The following is a 17,753-nucleotide window of genomic DNA, read 5'->3' on the forward strand; positions in this document are numbered from 1 at the left end:
GCTTGAGTAGGTGGAGTCCAAATATTCTCTGACACGACGCTATCTATTACTCATGAAATGCATGAGATCTGAATCTTTTCCGGAGTACTATTTTTCCCTCTCTTCTTTCCATTTTTTTTTTTTTGAGGAACCCTCTCTTCTTTCCTTAATTTTCTAGGATGATCCTATTTCTCCTTGTATTCCTCTTCTGTGATGCAACAATGTACATGAGAGACCAAAAAAGGGACTAATAAAAGCTCCAATTTCCAGCATAAACCATCAATTTAGGAATCCTGTATATAACTCTACTAAATCCCCAACCTTTAATTTGACCAAACATAAATCCCAATTGTCCAAATTTTGAAATTTCAACGAATTCATCTTAAACCAATAAAATGGAATGATCCAACATGTAATTACAATATTCAATAAGGAAATTCAATCTTCTATTTTGACTAATTAGGGCCAAATCATAAAAATCCCCAATTTTTGCCTCTTAAATCCCTAACCTCAAAATTTTCAATTCACCCTAATCCAACCAAAATCACCTCAATTGACGTCATATAATGAAAAGGCATATCAGAAAACATGCCTCTATGCAATCAATTTGAGAGAAAAAAATAAAATAAAATAAAATAAAATCCTCCAATTTTGAAAGGCTCGGGCCAGGTTGGTCGGATTCCGGCCGGAATTCTATTTCTGGCCACCTGATGGATGGTTGAAGGGTTGTTTCAGGGCAAAGGAGGCCTGCCAACCTATTTGTAGCCCTAACCTGACTTAACTTCAGCTGAATATGTGAGTTTCGGTTAAAAAGAAACCGAAACTCCCTTATTCCGATGATGGCGAAGGAGAGGACTGCTAGTGGTGGAGGGGTTTTTTTTTTTTTTTTTTTTTTTTTTTTTTCTTGTGTTGGCTGCCATTGCTGCTGCTATTAGCAGGGAAAACTTGTCGTGTGTATTGTTCCTTTGGTTTTCTCTTTATTATTATACTCTTTCTTATTCATAGAAAAAATAATGATTTAGATGAACCCATCAGGAGATTATTTGATAATGCTAGTTCTATATTTCCTTACAAAGATAAATCTTAATAAATGTATAGAGTCTGTATATTGAATCCTAACATTACATATACATGTTTGTATTAAAATTCGCAGGCAATGTACATGAAGAATGATCCAGGCTATCTCAGTTGCAAAAAGAAGCAATGCAAGGAGCATAGCAAGGGTAAATGTATAGTGACCAGTTGCAGTGGCGCGTTAACATTTCATGTTATTAACATCGTAACCGACATCAAATTTGTGTTTTTTGGCGGGGAATTCAAGACCCCTTGCGTTTTCAGTAGGTCTGGCCCTATCAGTTTTGCGAATCCAGAAAAGCCATTGTATGGACATATCTCAAGTATAGATTCAACTAGAAGATCGGTGAGTGACCACCTTTTCACAATTAGTATTTGATATATCAACTGTGAAAATCCATACAGTACGAATAATTTTAGCGATTTCTTTTTTCTTTTTTCATGGTGGATTAACTAGCTTAAGAGTGATGATCTTGCAAACTTGAGTTTGAGTCATAAGAACAACTTCTGTAACAAAAGTGAGAAATTGTCAAATCCTAAGCCAGGCAAAGGTGCATCTGTTGCCGCTGATTTTATCGGCATCATGCAGCTGGTTTAATCTATTAGGAAACCATATGAAGCATAATTCTAATTTGATGATTTCTGATGCAGATGAGATTAACATGGGTTAGTGGCAATATGGAACCTCAACAAGTACAATATGGTGATGGAAAAACACTGACATCAGAAGTTACTAAATTTTCACAAGATAATATGTGTAGTGAGTTCTGCAACATACTTTTGCTTTCTCCTTTGGTCCCAAACATAAGGATTTAAAACCTCACATCCTATTCTCTACAACTGATATATTAAAATCTCACCAAGGTAATATAAAACACAAATTCAATCAGTAACATTATAATTGGTGCTGCTATATCTAGCAATCATTTCCAACTCAAAATAGTGTACGTTGTGCATAGCTAATTTTGAAAGTTAACCATCATTTTGATCAAGTTTGTATATGTACTACTTTTTGTTAGTGCCCTTCTCTTTGGACAACCTTTATTGAATTTGTATTTTTTTTCTTTCTTGAACATCATGTGAAAAAGGGGGGCAATTACAACATATTGCAGCCAATACAACATATTTTAGTGAAGTCCAAACCTGAAATTACGTAGATATAGATAACCATATATATATATATACACACACACACACACACCATTTTCCTTCCTCTTTCTCATAATTAGATTTTGCCCCTTTGTTCTGAAATTGACAGGTTCAACTTTACCAAGTCCAGCAAAGGACTTTGGGTGGCATGACCCAGGATACATTCATTCTGCAGTAATGACAGGACTTGAACCTTCAAGCACCTTCTCCTACAGATATGGAAGGTTTTAGCAACTTTCTTTACACCAACTACTAATAATTTCAGAAAAGAAAATGCTATTCTTACTCCAAATTGATTCAATAACACTGCTCCATCACCTAGTTGTTGGTCATTTTCGTCATATATATTTGTGTTGTGTGCTGGTCTCTATGTAGTGACTCGGCTGGTTGGAGTGAACAAATCCAATTTCGAACTCCACCTGCAGGAGGATCAGATGAGCTCAAGTTCTTAGCATTCGGCGATATGGGAAAGGCTCCTCGTGATGCTTCTACTGAGCACTACATTCAAGTAGGATAGGATGAATTTGCTGCTACAAATATATAGTAAGACCCGAAATTTTGCTTTCACAATACCTATTGACCCTGTTTTTTATTTTGTGACACATAGCCGGGGTCTCTCTCAGTGATTGAAGCCATGGCCGATGAAGTAGATTCTAACAAGATAGACTCAATCTTCCACATTGGAGATATAAGCTATGCCACGGGCTTTTTAGTTGAATGGGATTTTTTCCTTCACCAAATAAGCCCTGTAGCATCACGAGTTTCTTACATGACTGCAATTGGAAACCATGAGAGGTAGCTTTCTCATCTGCATACTTGAATAAGCATTGTTACTTGTCATTCCTGATAAAAGTACATGCATGCATCATTAATCTCTTACTAAATATGATCTATCAATGGGATTTTGGTTTAAAAAAGTTCTTTCATCTCTTTAAGAGGATGGGAAATTAATAGAAAAATATCATAAGCTTTACATTTTGTTAGACGGCAGTCAAATTCATTTATTTCAACTCTCTTCTTACTGCGTAGGCCTCATCATTTCCTCATGTTTGAGTTATACACTTTGATTTTTCAACCAGAAGGGAAATCTTAGGATTTAGACTCTTAAGATTTCTTGTTCTATATCACGAGATATTACTCCAAAAGCTGAAGCAAAAGCTCAATTTCAAAACATGCCACCTGAATTTGTATCCAAATAATTCAATGGCTACAAACACATCCCAAAAGGGAGATGACTTCAACGTTATTGTGAGCAATTTTTAAATTTCTGTTATATATGGACCTTATTTCTTGGTCAAATTTCTTGAATACTGGTTTTGAATTATGTACTAACTCATCGTACAATTTTCATGGTGTTCTTGTTAGTCATCAACATTGGAATTTGAATTATATACATTCCCAAGCCTACTTCTTGGCTTAACTATCAACTATTCTTGACATGCACGTGGGGTTTGCTGCTATAAATGCACATTTCTTTCTTTTCCAGAGATTACATAGACTCGGGATCAGTATATATAACTCCTGATTCAGGAGGAGAATGCGGAATTCCATATGAAACTTACTTTCCCATGCCAACGCCAGCAAAGGATAAGCCATGGTATTCCATAGAACAAGCAAGCGTTCACTTCACAGTGATTTCTACTGAACATGATTGGTCACAAAATTCTGAGCAGGTTAGATTAATCAAACGCTTTTATATCCCTTATATTTATCTCCAAATCTAATTTGATATAACCTAGCTTCTTTCAAATATGTGCAAATCTTTTAGTATGAGTGGATGAAAAAGGACATGGCTTCCGTTGATCGATCAAAAACTCCTTGGTTGATTTTCATGGGGTACGTGAATATATATTTACATTGGTCTTCCGAATAATGTTGGTGCTCTTGGATGTGCTCTTTGACTGTGCATGTGTGTTTGTTGCCTGTGCAAATGATAACGTGCTTGCATTCAATTGCCCTGTGCAAATGGCCTCAGTTACCCTGTTTCTTCATAGCATTTGAACTTTCCTTTACATTAACAAAAAGTAGAAAAATTAACAGAAGAAAAGCCTATTCATATATGTGAAAGTTTACTCGACTTGACCCAATCAACAAGAGTTCCTCTTTGCCTTATCGCTGCATCATAGGCAAATACTTTCCACCACATTCCAAATTATTCAAATCCTGCAATTTTTATAACAAAATTCATGAAATGAACCCCTTATTAAAGTGAACTTAATTTCCCCTGCAAATTAAATTTACTAGACCTGAAGTGTTGTATTGTTCTTCCTCGTATAATTAACGGTGCCTACATTACTAATTAAGTGGATACCGTGGATCCAAACAGTTTTGATGAAAGGCACTCCCAGCCTCACATAATAGTCTACTACAACGTGTTGGGCAGATAACACGTGAGAGAGTCTTCATATGAGTTTTAATATAGATGCTAGAACACCACCTTAATATAGCAAGCCTTGATTTTTTACAATTATTTTCAAATATAAGTTAAATCCTCGTAAAATCCCTCTGTTCCTATGAGTTGAATCCAAGACATCTCCCTTTCAAAGAGAGGGAAGTGAACTCATGATGTTGGAATATAATTTATATTGTGCATGTTAGTTTCTTTACTTAATATGTGCATCTGCATTAAACTATCTGATCTTATAACAATGCACTCAAATTTCATACATTAACGTTAGAATAAACTGTAACATTTGTAAATTGCAGGCATAGACCAATGTATTCTTCCTCAGATGATGCCTTTAGCGTCGACAAAAGATTTGTTGAGGAAGTAGAACTGTTACTCTTAGAAAACAAAGTAAGTCCCATTGGCCTAACAAGCTTTCATTTCTTCTATATGAAATTTACTTTTCCCTTGCTTGGCTTGGTATGAAATTAGCTTTGTTTGGTTGCTATTTACCAGGTTGATCTGGTTCTCTTTGGCCATGTTCATAATTATGAGAGATCCTGCTCGGTTTACCAAAACGAATGCAAGGCTTCGCCTAAAAAAGATAAAAATGGGATAGACACACATGATCACGACAATTATAGTGCCCCAGTGCACGCAGTTATTGACATGGCTGGATTTACCCTGGACAAGTTCTCAAATCAAGTGAATAGATCTCATATTAGTTCTCAGATTTACACATATGCATATGTTTAATAAGTGAAGTTGGTATTATCCATTGGCACAGGTGGATAGCTGGAGTCTATCTAGGATTTCCCAGTTTGAATATTTGAGAGGGCATGCAACAAAGAAAGAATTAAACTTAAAGGTCAGTATGCATGCACTTCTAGCTAGAATCTACCCTTATGCATATAGTTGTCTCACTCATTTCCTTCACTTTTGCAGTTTGTAAATTCAGATACAAAGAAAGTTGAAGATAGCTTCCGCATCATCAAAACTCAAGGTTTCTCATGAAAGATCATGATCGCTGGAGGTAGCTAGTAAGTGGTGTGGATGCTTTTTGGGTGGCTGTTAATTTTTAGATTTTAAAGTTTTTGAAATTTTGTTTTTAGATTTTAAAATTTTTAAAATTTGGTTTTTAGATTTTAATTTATAAACTATTAAAAATATATTATTTTAAAATAAGGTGGCAAAAAGGTTGGCTTAGTACTAACGGATGTTAAAAAATTAGACCGAAAACTTACGAATGGACCATTTTTTTCAAATTTGCGAAAAACTTAAGGAGTGAAAGTTGATTTTTAAAAAGTGATGGAATGATTTCAAATTGGGCGTTGACTCAGAGATTTATATATGAGACATTTACCCTAATTTTTAAAGTAGCTTTCTGTGACATCCTGGCTCTAAACCCTATAAAATCTCAAGGGTTAAATATACTTTATCCCTTTCATCTAATAGTCATTTTTATAAAATTTCACAAATTAACAAGTGTGACACTTAAACCCATCAAATTATCAATTTATTGCACTTAAATACACTCCGTTAAAGGTTGTCATCTATTTGGATGAAAAATTGGTCACCTGTCACACACGTGACCACTTCTCTATCAACCTTCAGATAATATCTTCATTTTTTTTAAAACCAAAATAATAAAATAAAAAATTTGAAATGCAAACGGTGGCTGAACCATCCCATCATGCTAGTGACTCGCTGGCCACCCCTAACCTATGGGGGGCGGGCAACTGGCCACAGATGTTGGATGTAACCGCCCTCAACCCACTCAGGGTGGCCACTAACAACCCGTTGTAGCTGGGATGGCTCATTTCCAAATTTTTTAAAAAAAATTTTGATCTTTTTTGTTGATTAATAATTATAAGGGGTAAATTTAATTTTCTAAGTTTCGAAACGAGGGTATTTTGGAAAACTTTGGTCAAATATGACTTTTTCATCTAAACAAACGGTCAACACTAATAGCAAGGCTTAATTACAACAAAATGATAGTTTGATGTGTCTAAGTGTTACAATTGTCAGTTCATAAAATTTTATTAAAAATGACTGTTAGTTGAGGGGGCTAAAGTAATATTTAACCCTTCAACGTACTTAGAATACTAATTTATATCCTTAAAGAAAAAGGTTTAGCAGTGAGAATTACATTTCTTTATATATGAATATATGAATATTATTAATGCTCACATCAATCTTAATAATACTGGTCTACAAACCAAAGTGGCAAGTATTAGTGATTAAAAGCGTGGGTGGGTCACACATCATCCCCCAGTGGGAGGATGGGGTGATCGACACCACCATGGCTTTGTGGGTGCCACAGAAGGGGAGGGCCAGTATTAGCCTCCACCCTCCCCCTCTTTTGAAATTTTATTATTATTATTATAGTATATAAATAATTAATTTTATGTATTTCGACCCAAATAATTGAACTTATTCCATGCCAAAAAAAAAAAAAAAACTAGGATCTTGGCCCTATTACAAGAAAAGTCATTTTATACCTAAACCTTAAACAACCGAAATTTATCATGAACAACAACCTAAATCTATCATTTAAAAATAAAATAAAAAAAAATTAAAAAATTAAAAAAAAAAAAAAAAACCTACCCCCTTATACATAACCCTAGTGCGGTAGCGCCCCCTCCCCTCATTTTTTTCGTTTCTTTTCTTCTAGAGACTAAAATCTTCCTAGCATCACAGCCCTTCTTCTTCTCTTCATTTTCTCCAGTTCTCCTCTCCTTACAGAATCACAGCCTCCCCTCCCCTTGCGCCGATCTTCTGTCTTCGCCTCTTCTTCTTCTTCTTCTTCAATTTTTAATTCTTCTTCTGTCTTCGCCTCTACTCTGACATCGGCAAGAAAGCCAGAGGTATTCAACTGTGAATCATTTGTGTGTATATGTAATGTTAGGGTTTTGTGGTTTAATTTGAGGTTTTAAATTTTGTTTTGGTTATATTTTGTTTGGGTTTAGATTTTTTGTAAAAGGATTACCAGAGCGACCACAAGTTCACCATCACTACCTATTCTTCCACCAAAGCGCCAGTCTTCCGCAGAACCCACCTTGCCCCGTCAAACCCTCAACCCCGCCCCGCACTTACCCTCCCCGCAATGTACCTGCACCGCACAGTTATCCCTTAAAAATTGTGGTTTACGGGTCCAAAAAATGCAACCCGCAGGGCTGCGGGGAGGGCCCCATGCCAACCCCTATTTCTACCACAACTACATAACAAACATTTTCATCCATGAATACTAGAGGTGAAAATGCAGTTACAGTTAACGGTTATCGTCTCAAACCTCTAACCGTAACTGCCAAAAGCAGTTAGTGAAATTTGTTAACCGCCTCCGCACCTCCATATGCGGTTAGCGGTTATAAAACCAATAATTGATTTTTAAAAGTTGGGCTTTTTTAGCCTATTTGGAGTGTTGAGCATATTTTTGGACTTTTTATATGTTTTTTGCCCCCTTTTATGAGCCTTTTAAGGACCTTTTTTACCTGAAAAAGTGCACTCGTTAGTACTTATCAAGCCCAATAAGCTTATGCACTTATCACACCCTTTTTTTTTTCTTTCTTTTTGACCTTTTCATGGATTTTTTTTTTATTTTTTTATTTTTGGCTTGATTAAGGTGCACTCTTTAGCACTTATTTAGCCCCAATAAACTCATGCTCTTATCCGGCCTTTTCTTTTCTCTCTTTTTTTTTTTTTTTTTTTTTTGCGCCCTTTCAGAGCTTTTTTTGCCTGAAAAGGTCATGTTACTAAAGAGAAAATAATAACTTGTATCCAGAAAAAATAACATAATTAAAGTTGACTAAATATCTTTGACTTCAAGTCTTCAACAGTTTGCCAAGAAGATTACAAATATCTTTACAAGTAGCTTAATCATAAATAAATAGCTTAATTACTTGAGCATATAAATGAAAATTCACAGTCGATCGAAGACAATCATATCCATAGTTCGTACACCCACATTCATCATATAAATAAAAATTCAATCACTCAAACCTAACATAAACATTAACCTATCCACTTCCACTTTCATTTCCACTCAAGCGGATTCAAAGAAAGAAAGTCTTGACTCCATTGTCTTCCATTTGATATATCTAAACAACAGTCTATGAGCATGCAGCAGATTCTTTATTAAGAATATTTTGATTCATTATGAAACTAATATTGATGTAAACTTCCACATTTCTTCAAGCTTGAAGAAGTTTGCCACTTTCTTTAAATCTTTCCACAGCAAGTTCAATCTCATTCAACTTATATTTGGGGTGGTTATTAATCGTCTATCTTTTCAGCCCTAATGAACACTATTAAAACTAGGCTTCGCAACAAAATTAAAGATAAGTTTCCGACTAAGTCTTTGATGTTGAACATCAAAAGAAAAATTGCCGGGAAATTTAGTAAGATCCAATCATAAATTATTTCGAGATCTAAAAGAACGTTGGGTTCCATTTTAATAGGTGTTTGAGTTGAAAATTGAAATATATTAAGAAAAAAAAATATTTTCTTTCTTTTCTTTTGTTTATTTTTTGTTAACACATAATGGATACTAATTTTATTTTTTTATATATTAATTGAATCTTCAATCTTAATATATTTCTCTTTCATGCTTTGGCTCATTCCGATAAAAATTTCTAATTCTGTCCCTAGTGGGTGGGGCAACCTTGGGTTTGTAAAGAACTTCCATGTGAATAGCTAGCTAGTGTAGTAAAGTTTTAGGTAAATTGTTATGTTAATATGTAAAAGCATTTCACAGCAACTTCTCTAAATGGGGTTCGTTCCTTAAGTTTTATGGAAAATTTCAAGAAAATTACAAAAATCACTCCACAGCAGCTTCCCTAAAATTTTTCGTTTCCCTGGGAAGTAAATAGTGCTTCCCAATGTATCTGGAAGCACTATTCATTTCTCATTCAATTTTTTATTCACAAAATATATTAACTCTCTCCTACTTTATCTTCTTTTTACTACTTTTAATTAAAGTAAAAGTAAAAAAATAATATTTTAATGATATAGGAAAAAATAAAGGGAAGCTGATGTGAGGTGTTTTTTAATAGGAAAGTAAAAAGTAGTTTTATTTCCTATATATAAATAAAATAGTTGAAAAGTTGCTGGGAATGCTCTAAAGAATTTATAATAAAAATTGTCTTGGTATCACATACATGCCTTTAAAGAATTGGCAGGCTTCATTAATTGTTAACATATTCATTGCAATTAATTATCGCTACCAAGTGCCAACCACAACTTATTGGATGCTCCTGAAGCCATTATCAAAATAATTAAGAGTTGATCAGAGAAAATGAGTGAATGCGATATTTGAAATAAAACGATGCTTATTTGGCACTTAATTTACCACTAAATTTATATTGAATTTAAATGGCATGGCAAAATATAGACTGTGAATGAGAAGAAACATGAGCAAATTCAATTGGAGATGAGTCACCTAGGGATAAAATGTACATAATACGTATCATTGGTTGAAAATAAAACTTTTTAAAGGGACATTATTTATTGTATTATCTTTCAAGTGATCAAATGTGTAAGTTTCCAAATTCCACTTTTTTATATAAACTCAAATCAAGTTGTTGAAAATAAGGTTGTACATTGAATCACTTTAAATATTGTACAGAATGAGCCTATATATACAGGACAAAATACAGATGCATACATACGTATATAACTGATGTTGAAACATACACGACATATAAAATAACAACCCTCCTCAAACTCAAGGTGGAGTGCGAGAGACCAAATTGAGTTTGGAGACAAGATCGCAAGATCACCATGGAGGATGAGATTTTGTGAAGAGGTATGCGGGCTGATCATGGGATGTAATGGAATGAAGTTGTAGTGAGCCCTGAAGAAGATGACAGACAAAATGACAATCAATCTCAATATTTTTGGTTCGTTCATGAAAAACGTTGGTATGGCCTATGGACAATTAATCTGAATAACACTCTTGTTGTTGCAATATACAAAAGTATGTACGTAGCAGAGGAAAGAGAGACACACAGGTACACATATCTTGTAACAGCCGTGAGAGTGACTTCACCCCAAAATGGGGTAGGAACAGAAGAATAAAGTAGGAGAGCACGAATGGTGAACGTCTATAATGGATGGAAAAACTAAATTTGATCAAAATCTTCCGAAAATACTCTCACTTTGACAAGTTTTTTTTAAGGTCGACATAAGGGTATTTTCGAATGATTTTGATCAAATTTGGTTTTTCCATCCATTCGAACGATCAACCCTAACGGAGTGGCCTTTTTGACACAATATAGTAGTTTGATGTATCCAAGTGTCACACTTGTCTATTTGTAGGGATTTTTTAAAATGATTGGTAGTTCAGAAGCCTTAAGTGTATTTAACCCATATACATATATATTTAGGAATATTTTGAAATGGAAGGTGTTTAAAGAGCCTTGAAAGAAAAGAGTCTCGCATGAGAGAAAGATAAATTAAAGTAAGCACTTATAAGGCCCAACGTACTATTGCTTTAAAGCAATCAATGTTTGAGTGTATGCACTTGTATGTGTGCTCTAATACGGCATGAGGCATCAAACGCATGCGCAGTGGGTTGCAGGGTGTTAGTAGCGCCTTGATGGCGCACTTGGCACTTGTATACTAGAGAAGTGATTGTTGTTACACTGTACATATCCATTCATCATAATTAAGGAAAGCGAATCACTAACGTATCTTAGAAGAGCATTTAATTTTCAGGTTTTCTCGATCTTCTTGTTATTTTTTTTTTCCCTTTATATTTGTTTTTGTTTTAAACTACGCATATATAAATAAAGATTTGAACATGTTTTAATTTATATGGATTAAACTAAAATTAAGAGTCTTATGGTAGTTATGTGTGATTGTGTCACTATGTTTAGTATTGTCCTGGTCGGTACGTGTATAATCTTTAGTATATCTTTTTATTGAAAGAAGCATAATTTTTTACGCACCTCTTTTAAATTACAAAGAAGAAACCAGTGCACAGCGTGGGTCATGGGCTAGTATATATGACCATGCAAATAGCCAAAGCTGAGGACATTTACTGCTTGCCCTATGAGAACACTTAGAATGACAAACCAGAAGAACCTAACTTCTCCTCCATGAGTTTGTTTAATTTCTCCACCATAGTAGGTGACAGATAGTTCACCCAGTCTCCCACCTCACCCTGCCTAAACAAATATTTGTTTTCAAAGTTCTTAATCGACTTGCCAGATTTATTTACCTCCAACTCCTTCAGATTCTCAAAACTGCACAGTTCTGCAATCTTTTCAATGACACCACTTCTCTCCTCCTCAAAAGAAAATGGGAACCCCAGAAACTCTGCTAATATTTTCAACTGAGAAGTGATGCCTTCTTTCATGTCCTCATACTTCAAGAACAACACCTTGTGAGGCTTCTCTATGCTCTCCTTCCAGTACCCCAACATATGCTCCCAAAAGGGTCCAAACCCTATAATCCCCTTGCAGTACATTTCAAAGGCTTCATCTAGCAAAATTGGGGCTTGAGATCCTGGCCTAAGTTTGTTCGAGTAATTAATGCCAGGAGGAGATGAAAGTGTCAAGTGGGTTTCTGCAAATATAAACAACCCTGCAATCAGATTTCTTGATGGAATTAGGCAATGAAGAAAATGGAACATGGGTGCCAAAAAGTCTTGGCTGAGGAAGGTTTGAAAGATCAGGAAGCTTCTGGCCATTGGCATAGAGCTTGTACTCAAAGAAAGGTACAAGATCATGGGGGTTGGATCCAACCAAAGTGTTGATGATATTTTTGGACCGGTGACGTGGCATGATCGGAGACACCCTTTCTTCCTCGCGCTGACCTGCAAAACAGGAAAGACCCGCCGGGGGTTGGCCGGCGAAGCCTCCTCCGACGATCAAGTCAGTCAGGTGTTTTTAGGACCCGCCGGGGGTTGGCCGGCGAAGCCTCCTCCGACGATCAAGTCAGTCAGGTGTTTTTAGGTAGAAGAGAGAAAGAGAAGGAGAGAGGGATCGTGAGAATAATCGATTCTGCCTCAATAACTTTTTGTACTGCTTTTTATATCCCTGCATGCTAAATGTCCATTTTACCCTTGTCAAGTACACTGTCCAATGGGGACGTCTGATATCTTCTCTGACTTGATTTAACTGGTCTCATAAATGTTGGAGGCTTCCTGCGACCAAGGCTCATTTCCGGGGACTAACCCATTCCGGGGGCCGAAAACCCACTCTGGGGCAGACCTGGCCCCACTCCAAGGTGGGGACAAATATTTCCCTAACACAAAGGATGGCAGTTTGACATGACAGCAAAACGCTTGCGATTCACAACAGCAAAAGCCAAGGCTTTCAACCATGTGGTGCCTAATTTTGGTATGGTGGCCAATACCACGTCAGTGTCACTTGCTTGGAAGTGCCTTTGGAAGGAGATTATGGCTTGGATCTCTGTTGGCTGGCACCAAAACCCTTGGAACTTGTAGATATGAGGGGTTCTCCATCCTTTCTCTTTGGGAAGAGAAAGAAGAAGTTCCTTGCATTCTTGGCTTAGTTTTTGATCTTCTTCTCCTCCTTCTGCTGCTGCTTCTCCACCCCCTGATGGGTTTTTTTGGTAATGTGTGCTAATCATTGAAGCAGTGCTGTTGATAGAAATTGGCATGAAAATTAGCTCACAAAGACTACGTCTTTATAGTTGCACTTCATCACTCTATGTTGAAAGATTTACCATTAATTTGTGCTTATCACAAAAATAGTTGTGGGCTACAACTGGTGACCAATATTTTTGTCATGTGCCTTGTGCCCTTTGGTGTTAGTTGTTACCTTGGGACTTGGGTTTCCTAGAGTGGGCCTTTCTTTTCTCAAAATAGGCTTTTTACCAATTGAATTCCCTTGCCCCCACACCACTTTCCATGAGAAAAATGCAAGGCTTTAGACGAAGGCTAGCTCCTTTTATTAATAGATGGCTCGAACCTTACGCGATTTAGACAGTCACATAAAGCTGCCATTTGAATAAGGCCTCCAATTAATTAATAATTATACAATAAATTTATATTTAAAAAAAATTAAGCTCAAAAAAAGCATTTTAAGGCTCTAATATAATTAAAAGTTAATAAAATACTCTTTAATTAAGGCATCACACTTAATAATTATACAATAAAGGTTATTTCCAAAACAAATTTTAAGACTCTAATATGGTAAAAATTTAATAAATAGTTTCTAACTAAGGCTCTCAATCATGGTAAAAGTAATTACAAATTGAAAGTCTAGTTATTCATATTCAGGAAAAAAAAAATCATAAATTTTTGAAAAGTTTCACTTATTTACTCTTTAAAAGCCTCATTTTTACATTCATAAAATTAGTCCAACATGCATAATTGTTTCTCCAACTTTTATTTGAATTAAATGTTTAGAAAAATATAAAAATTCTTCAAAATGTTATAAATTCTCATTGTTTGCGTTGTGCATAATAGATAGAATTATACCCTTGGTGAGTCTTCAATGTCCAACAATTTTTTCTGCATTATGTTCTATTACACATCAATCTTTATATAACTTAATTCTATTTTTCTCTTTATTTTTCTTTAAATCCTATTATTTCATGTCTTTGAATCAAATAGTAAGTCATTCTATACCTAATAAGTTATTAAAAAAAAGTTTTAAAATACATTTTACGAATAGAAGAAAGTGTTCTAATTGATATATTAAATAAAATACAAAAAAAGTATACTATAAATATTTAAATAAATTTAATTTAATTAATATTTAAATATTAAAAAAAATGCCTTACTTAAACTTGTTGTCTTATACCTCAAAATTTATCGAGCCGACCCTGGTTTCATTGTACAAGGTTTTGAACTGTCATGATGTAGATTTTTATACTGTCGAACTGGACGATATAAGGAGAAGATGATTAAAGTGGTGTATGCTCGAGATCGACGAGGAACCTCTAATAATTAAGTCAGATAATATTTTGAGTGATCCTTCATAAATAAAGTGTTGGGTTATGGTTAAGTCAGATAAGCAAGTTAGACCCAATCAGACTTTCGGGAAGCCCAACAACTTAGTACACAATGAATCTAAGAAAAACTCTCTTTTTACCTTTCTCTCTCCCCGTTTCCTCCTCAAGAAAAACCCAGAGAGCCTCCCCGTTGCAGAACCGTTTTGCCGGGGAGGTAGGCCTCGCCTCCCTCCTCCCGGCTGTTTTTTTTTTTGTTCCTCTCAGTCTTTAGGACTGTAGAGTTTGGTTATCCCCGGTTAAACCGGTGGTGGTTGTCTTGCCCCTAGTTCTTTTGGCTATGGTGGTTTTGTTTTGTTCTTGTTTTTCTTTCTGTTTCTGGCAGGATGACTCTTCTTAAGAAGTCTAAGGTGGAGTGAGGCCAGTTTTGGTGTCGTCGACGGCGTGTTTTGGCCGGATTTTCTTGGTTTTTTTCTCTAATTTTTGAAGCTAGATCTACATATGTCCGTCGACTTCTTATGGACACGCGCTACCCAGCCGAGGTCCCTGCCGTGTTCCGCCCTGGGTGCTGGAAGCTGCGGTCGTGCAGGTCCCCAGAGCTCGGCGCGTGGCCCTCACGCGCCAGGGCGTCTTTGTTTTCTATCTGCGCGTGTAGGCCACGCTCTGCACTTTCTGGTCGTGCTTGGCGGCGTCTGGGGTCTCCAGTGTCAGTTCTTCGGCCGGCTGCGTCTGGATGCGACGCGTGTTCTACACGCGCCGTCACTCCGGCAAAGCAGCCTCCATACTCCACTGCCGGCGACTTTTTTAGGGTTTTCTGCATTTGTGTTGTATTTTCTCTTGTTTCTATGTACAGTTTGCCTTTGTGTGGCTCAAGTTTTACTAGAATATTTTAGTTGGGGGGCTTTATGTAATTTTAGTGAAATTTGAGATTCTGCTAGGCAGCTGTTTTTAAGCCAGATCCTTCTGGCTTAGAGTGTGAGGGGTCTGTCCCTCGTTTCTCATCATGTACGCCTTCGGGCTGTTTTATCTATGGGTAGCACATGCTTATCCGTTCGAAAAAAAAATGAATCTAAGAAAGAGTGTCATCCCGCCACCTTTGCATGGTCACTTCCCATTATTCTCCATAGAACATCAGGTAACGCCACACCTTGGGCATGCACCAACCCTTGCCTCCTTGCAACAGTGGCATGTGGCAATTAATTCGACACCATTACTTTGTCAAACCGTATCACAACAAAAGGCAAGACATTGCATGAAATTTGATTCGTCGGGATTAGTAATCAAACACCACACCCGGTCACAGTACTGCTTAATAGTAAGGAGCAGGGCCGGCTCGATAAATTTTAAGGCTCAAGACAACAAATTTAGGTGAGGATTTTTTTTTAATTAGATATTAATTAAATAGTACTTATTTAAATTTTATAATATACTTTTTATTTAAATTACACTACAAATGGTTGTTCGTTTTTCTTTATTTGTATCTCTAGAAAAAATAAAGTAGCAAAAGACATTCAAGTTATATTAAAGTTTGACTTTATGAGATAATTAATTTTGTTTTTATCATTAATTTACACATGCTATTTTAGGAGGGAGGGGGGGGGGGTTATTTCTTAAGGTGCCTTTTAATACTATCTTTGGGGGCCTTTGGTAGCCGCCATAACTGCTAAGCCTTTCAGACGCCCTAGTAGGGGAACTCTTGGTGGGACTCACGTGGAGGAAAGATAAATTAAATCATAATGTGAGGAAAACAAGCTATCAGAAAAGTATGAAATGAACCATTCTTTACATCATTTTGCATATGCCCTTGTACTATATATAATTTGTTTTTCTTTTTTATTTTCTCTAAATATGTTAATTACTTTGGATAATAGATATAATTAAACCTCTTTCCAGTATCAGATAACCACAACTAGGGGTGAAAATTAATGCAGATACAGTTATTAGCAATATTTTGCATCCGCATTTGCATAATACGGTTATCACTTTTAGGTATCCGCATCGGCATTATGCGATTACTATTCGCATATGTGCAGTTATTAAATGCGATTATTATACACGTACGTGTGAGGTAACAGTTGTTTTGAATTACTATCTAAATCTATATGCAATATATATTAAATAATGCAGTTATTACTATATGTAATCTTAAATAAATTAAGAGTTCACTTGTTACACAATTCATGATTATCAACCATAGAGGTCATCGTTTCATAGAGTAATCGGGATTTGGATTACCCAAAGAAAAGAAAAAAAAAAAAAAAAAAAAAAAAGTAAAAGTAAAAGTAGTGAGATATGACTTTGACATGATAGCGAAAAAAAATCTAGCATAACATAAATGTTATAAACTTACCAAATTCAAAACGACTACGTTTTAGTGAATACAATTGTGTGTGTGTGTGTGTGTGTGTGTGTGAAGGGAATGCAGATTTAGGGAATGCAGATGTAGTTAATAACCACATCCAAATAACCTAAAAATACTATTTGCATTCATGTATGCGGATAGCGGATAACAATTAGGTGCATATAGCTTATGCGGACAATTATCATCTGTCTGTATTTTCACCCCTACCTACAACTCTTTGTACTCTCTCTATAGTCGCCAACCTATCATTTTGATTTGATCCACCGAGGTATTGGTAGCTAAACAAACTCACCCTCAATAAATGAAACCCAATATGTAAAATATTTAATTGAAATTGAGGGTGAAACTCACCCTCAATAAATCGAACTCAGTATTTTTTTAGCCTACTCCACCAACCCACTTGGAGATCCTTATCAAAAATGGAATCCTTTGTATTATATATGGATCAATTGCTCATGCATTATTTCATCATGTGATTTCTAATCAAATTAAGGGACTATATCCAAAAGGAAGAGCTATATATTCCTAGTTTTTTAGGGTAGTTTGAACTAACAGAAAATCAAAAAAGGCTTAGGGGCACCTACCTGAGAGCATTCACAGCAGCTTTTTTATAAATGTTATATTCCTTAAATTTTATAGAAAATTTCAAGAAAGTCGCAAAAAGTCGCCTATAGCAGCTTCACTATATTTTTCTATTTCTTGGAATGCTTCAGTGATTCCTAATGCATTGAGAAACACTGTAGCTTTCTCATTCATTTATTATATTCATAAAAAAAGTTATCTATTGTGGGACTTTTTTGAAATTTTGATAGGGAAACAAAAAGTAGTTTTGTTCCCTATATTTAAGAAAAATGGTTGAAAAGCTGCCGTGAATGCTTTAAG

The 17,753-nt window shown here is 35.6% G+C and overlaps 1 protein-coding gene and 1 pseudogene across 1 annotated transcript; one reads left to right on the forward strand and one right to left on the reverse strand.

Annotated features, from left to right (window-relative positions):
- The first annotated feature begins 1,120 nt into the window (after positions 1 to 1,120).
- Positions 1,121 to 5,602, forward strand: LOC133879233 (probable inactive purple acid phosphatase 27). The gene is made up of 11 exons (XM_062317764.1): positions 1,121 to 1,399; positions 1,705 to 1,813; positions 2,312 to 2,426; positions 2,578 to 2,710; positions 2,810 to 2,997; positions 3,689 to 3,875; positions 3,971 to 4,038; positions 4,909 to 4,999; positions 5,105 to 5,293; positions 5,376 to 5,456; positions 5,534 to 5,602. The coding sequence occupies exons 1-11, from the start codon at positions 1,136 to 1,138 to the stop codon at positions 5,600 to 5,602; spliced, it is 1,494 nt and encodes a 497-aa protein (XP_062173748.1). The 5' UTR covers positions 1,121 to 1,135.
- Positions 5,603 to 11,550: 5,948 nt separating this feature from the next.
- Positions 11,551 to 12,786, reverse strand: LOC133880526 (cytosolic sulfotransferase 15-like; annotated as a pseudogene).
- Positions 12,787 to 17,753: the final 4,967 nt, after the last annotated feature.

The sequence above is a fragment of the Alnus glutinosa genome, chromosome 10 (genome assembly GCF_958979055.1).
Source record: "Alnus glutinosa chromosome 10, dhAlnGlut1.1, whole genome shotgun sequence".
NCBI classification, from domain to species: domain Eukaryota; kingdom Viridiplantae; phylum Streptophyta; class Magnoliopsida; order Fagales; family Betulaceae; genus Alnus; species Alnus glutinosa.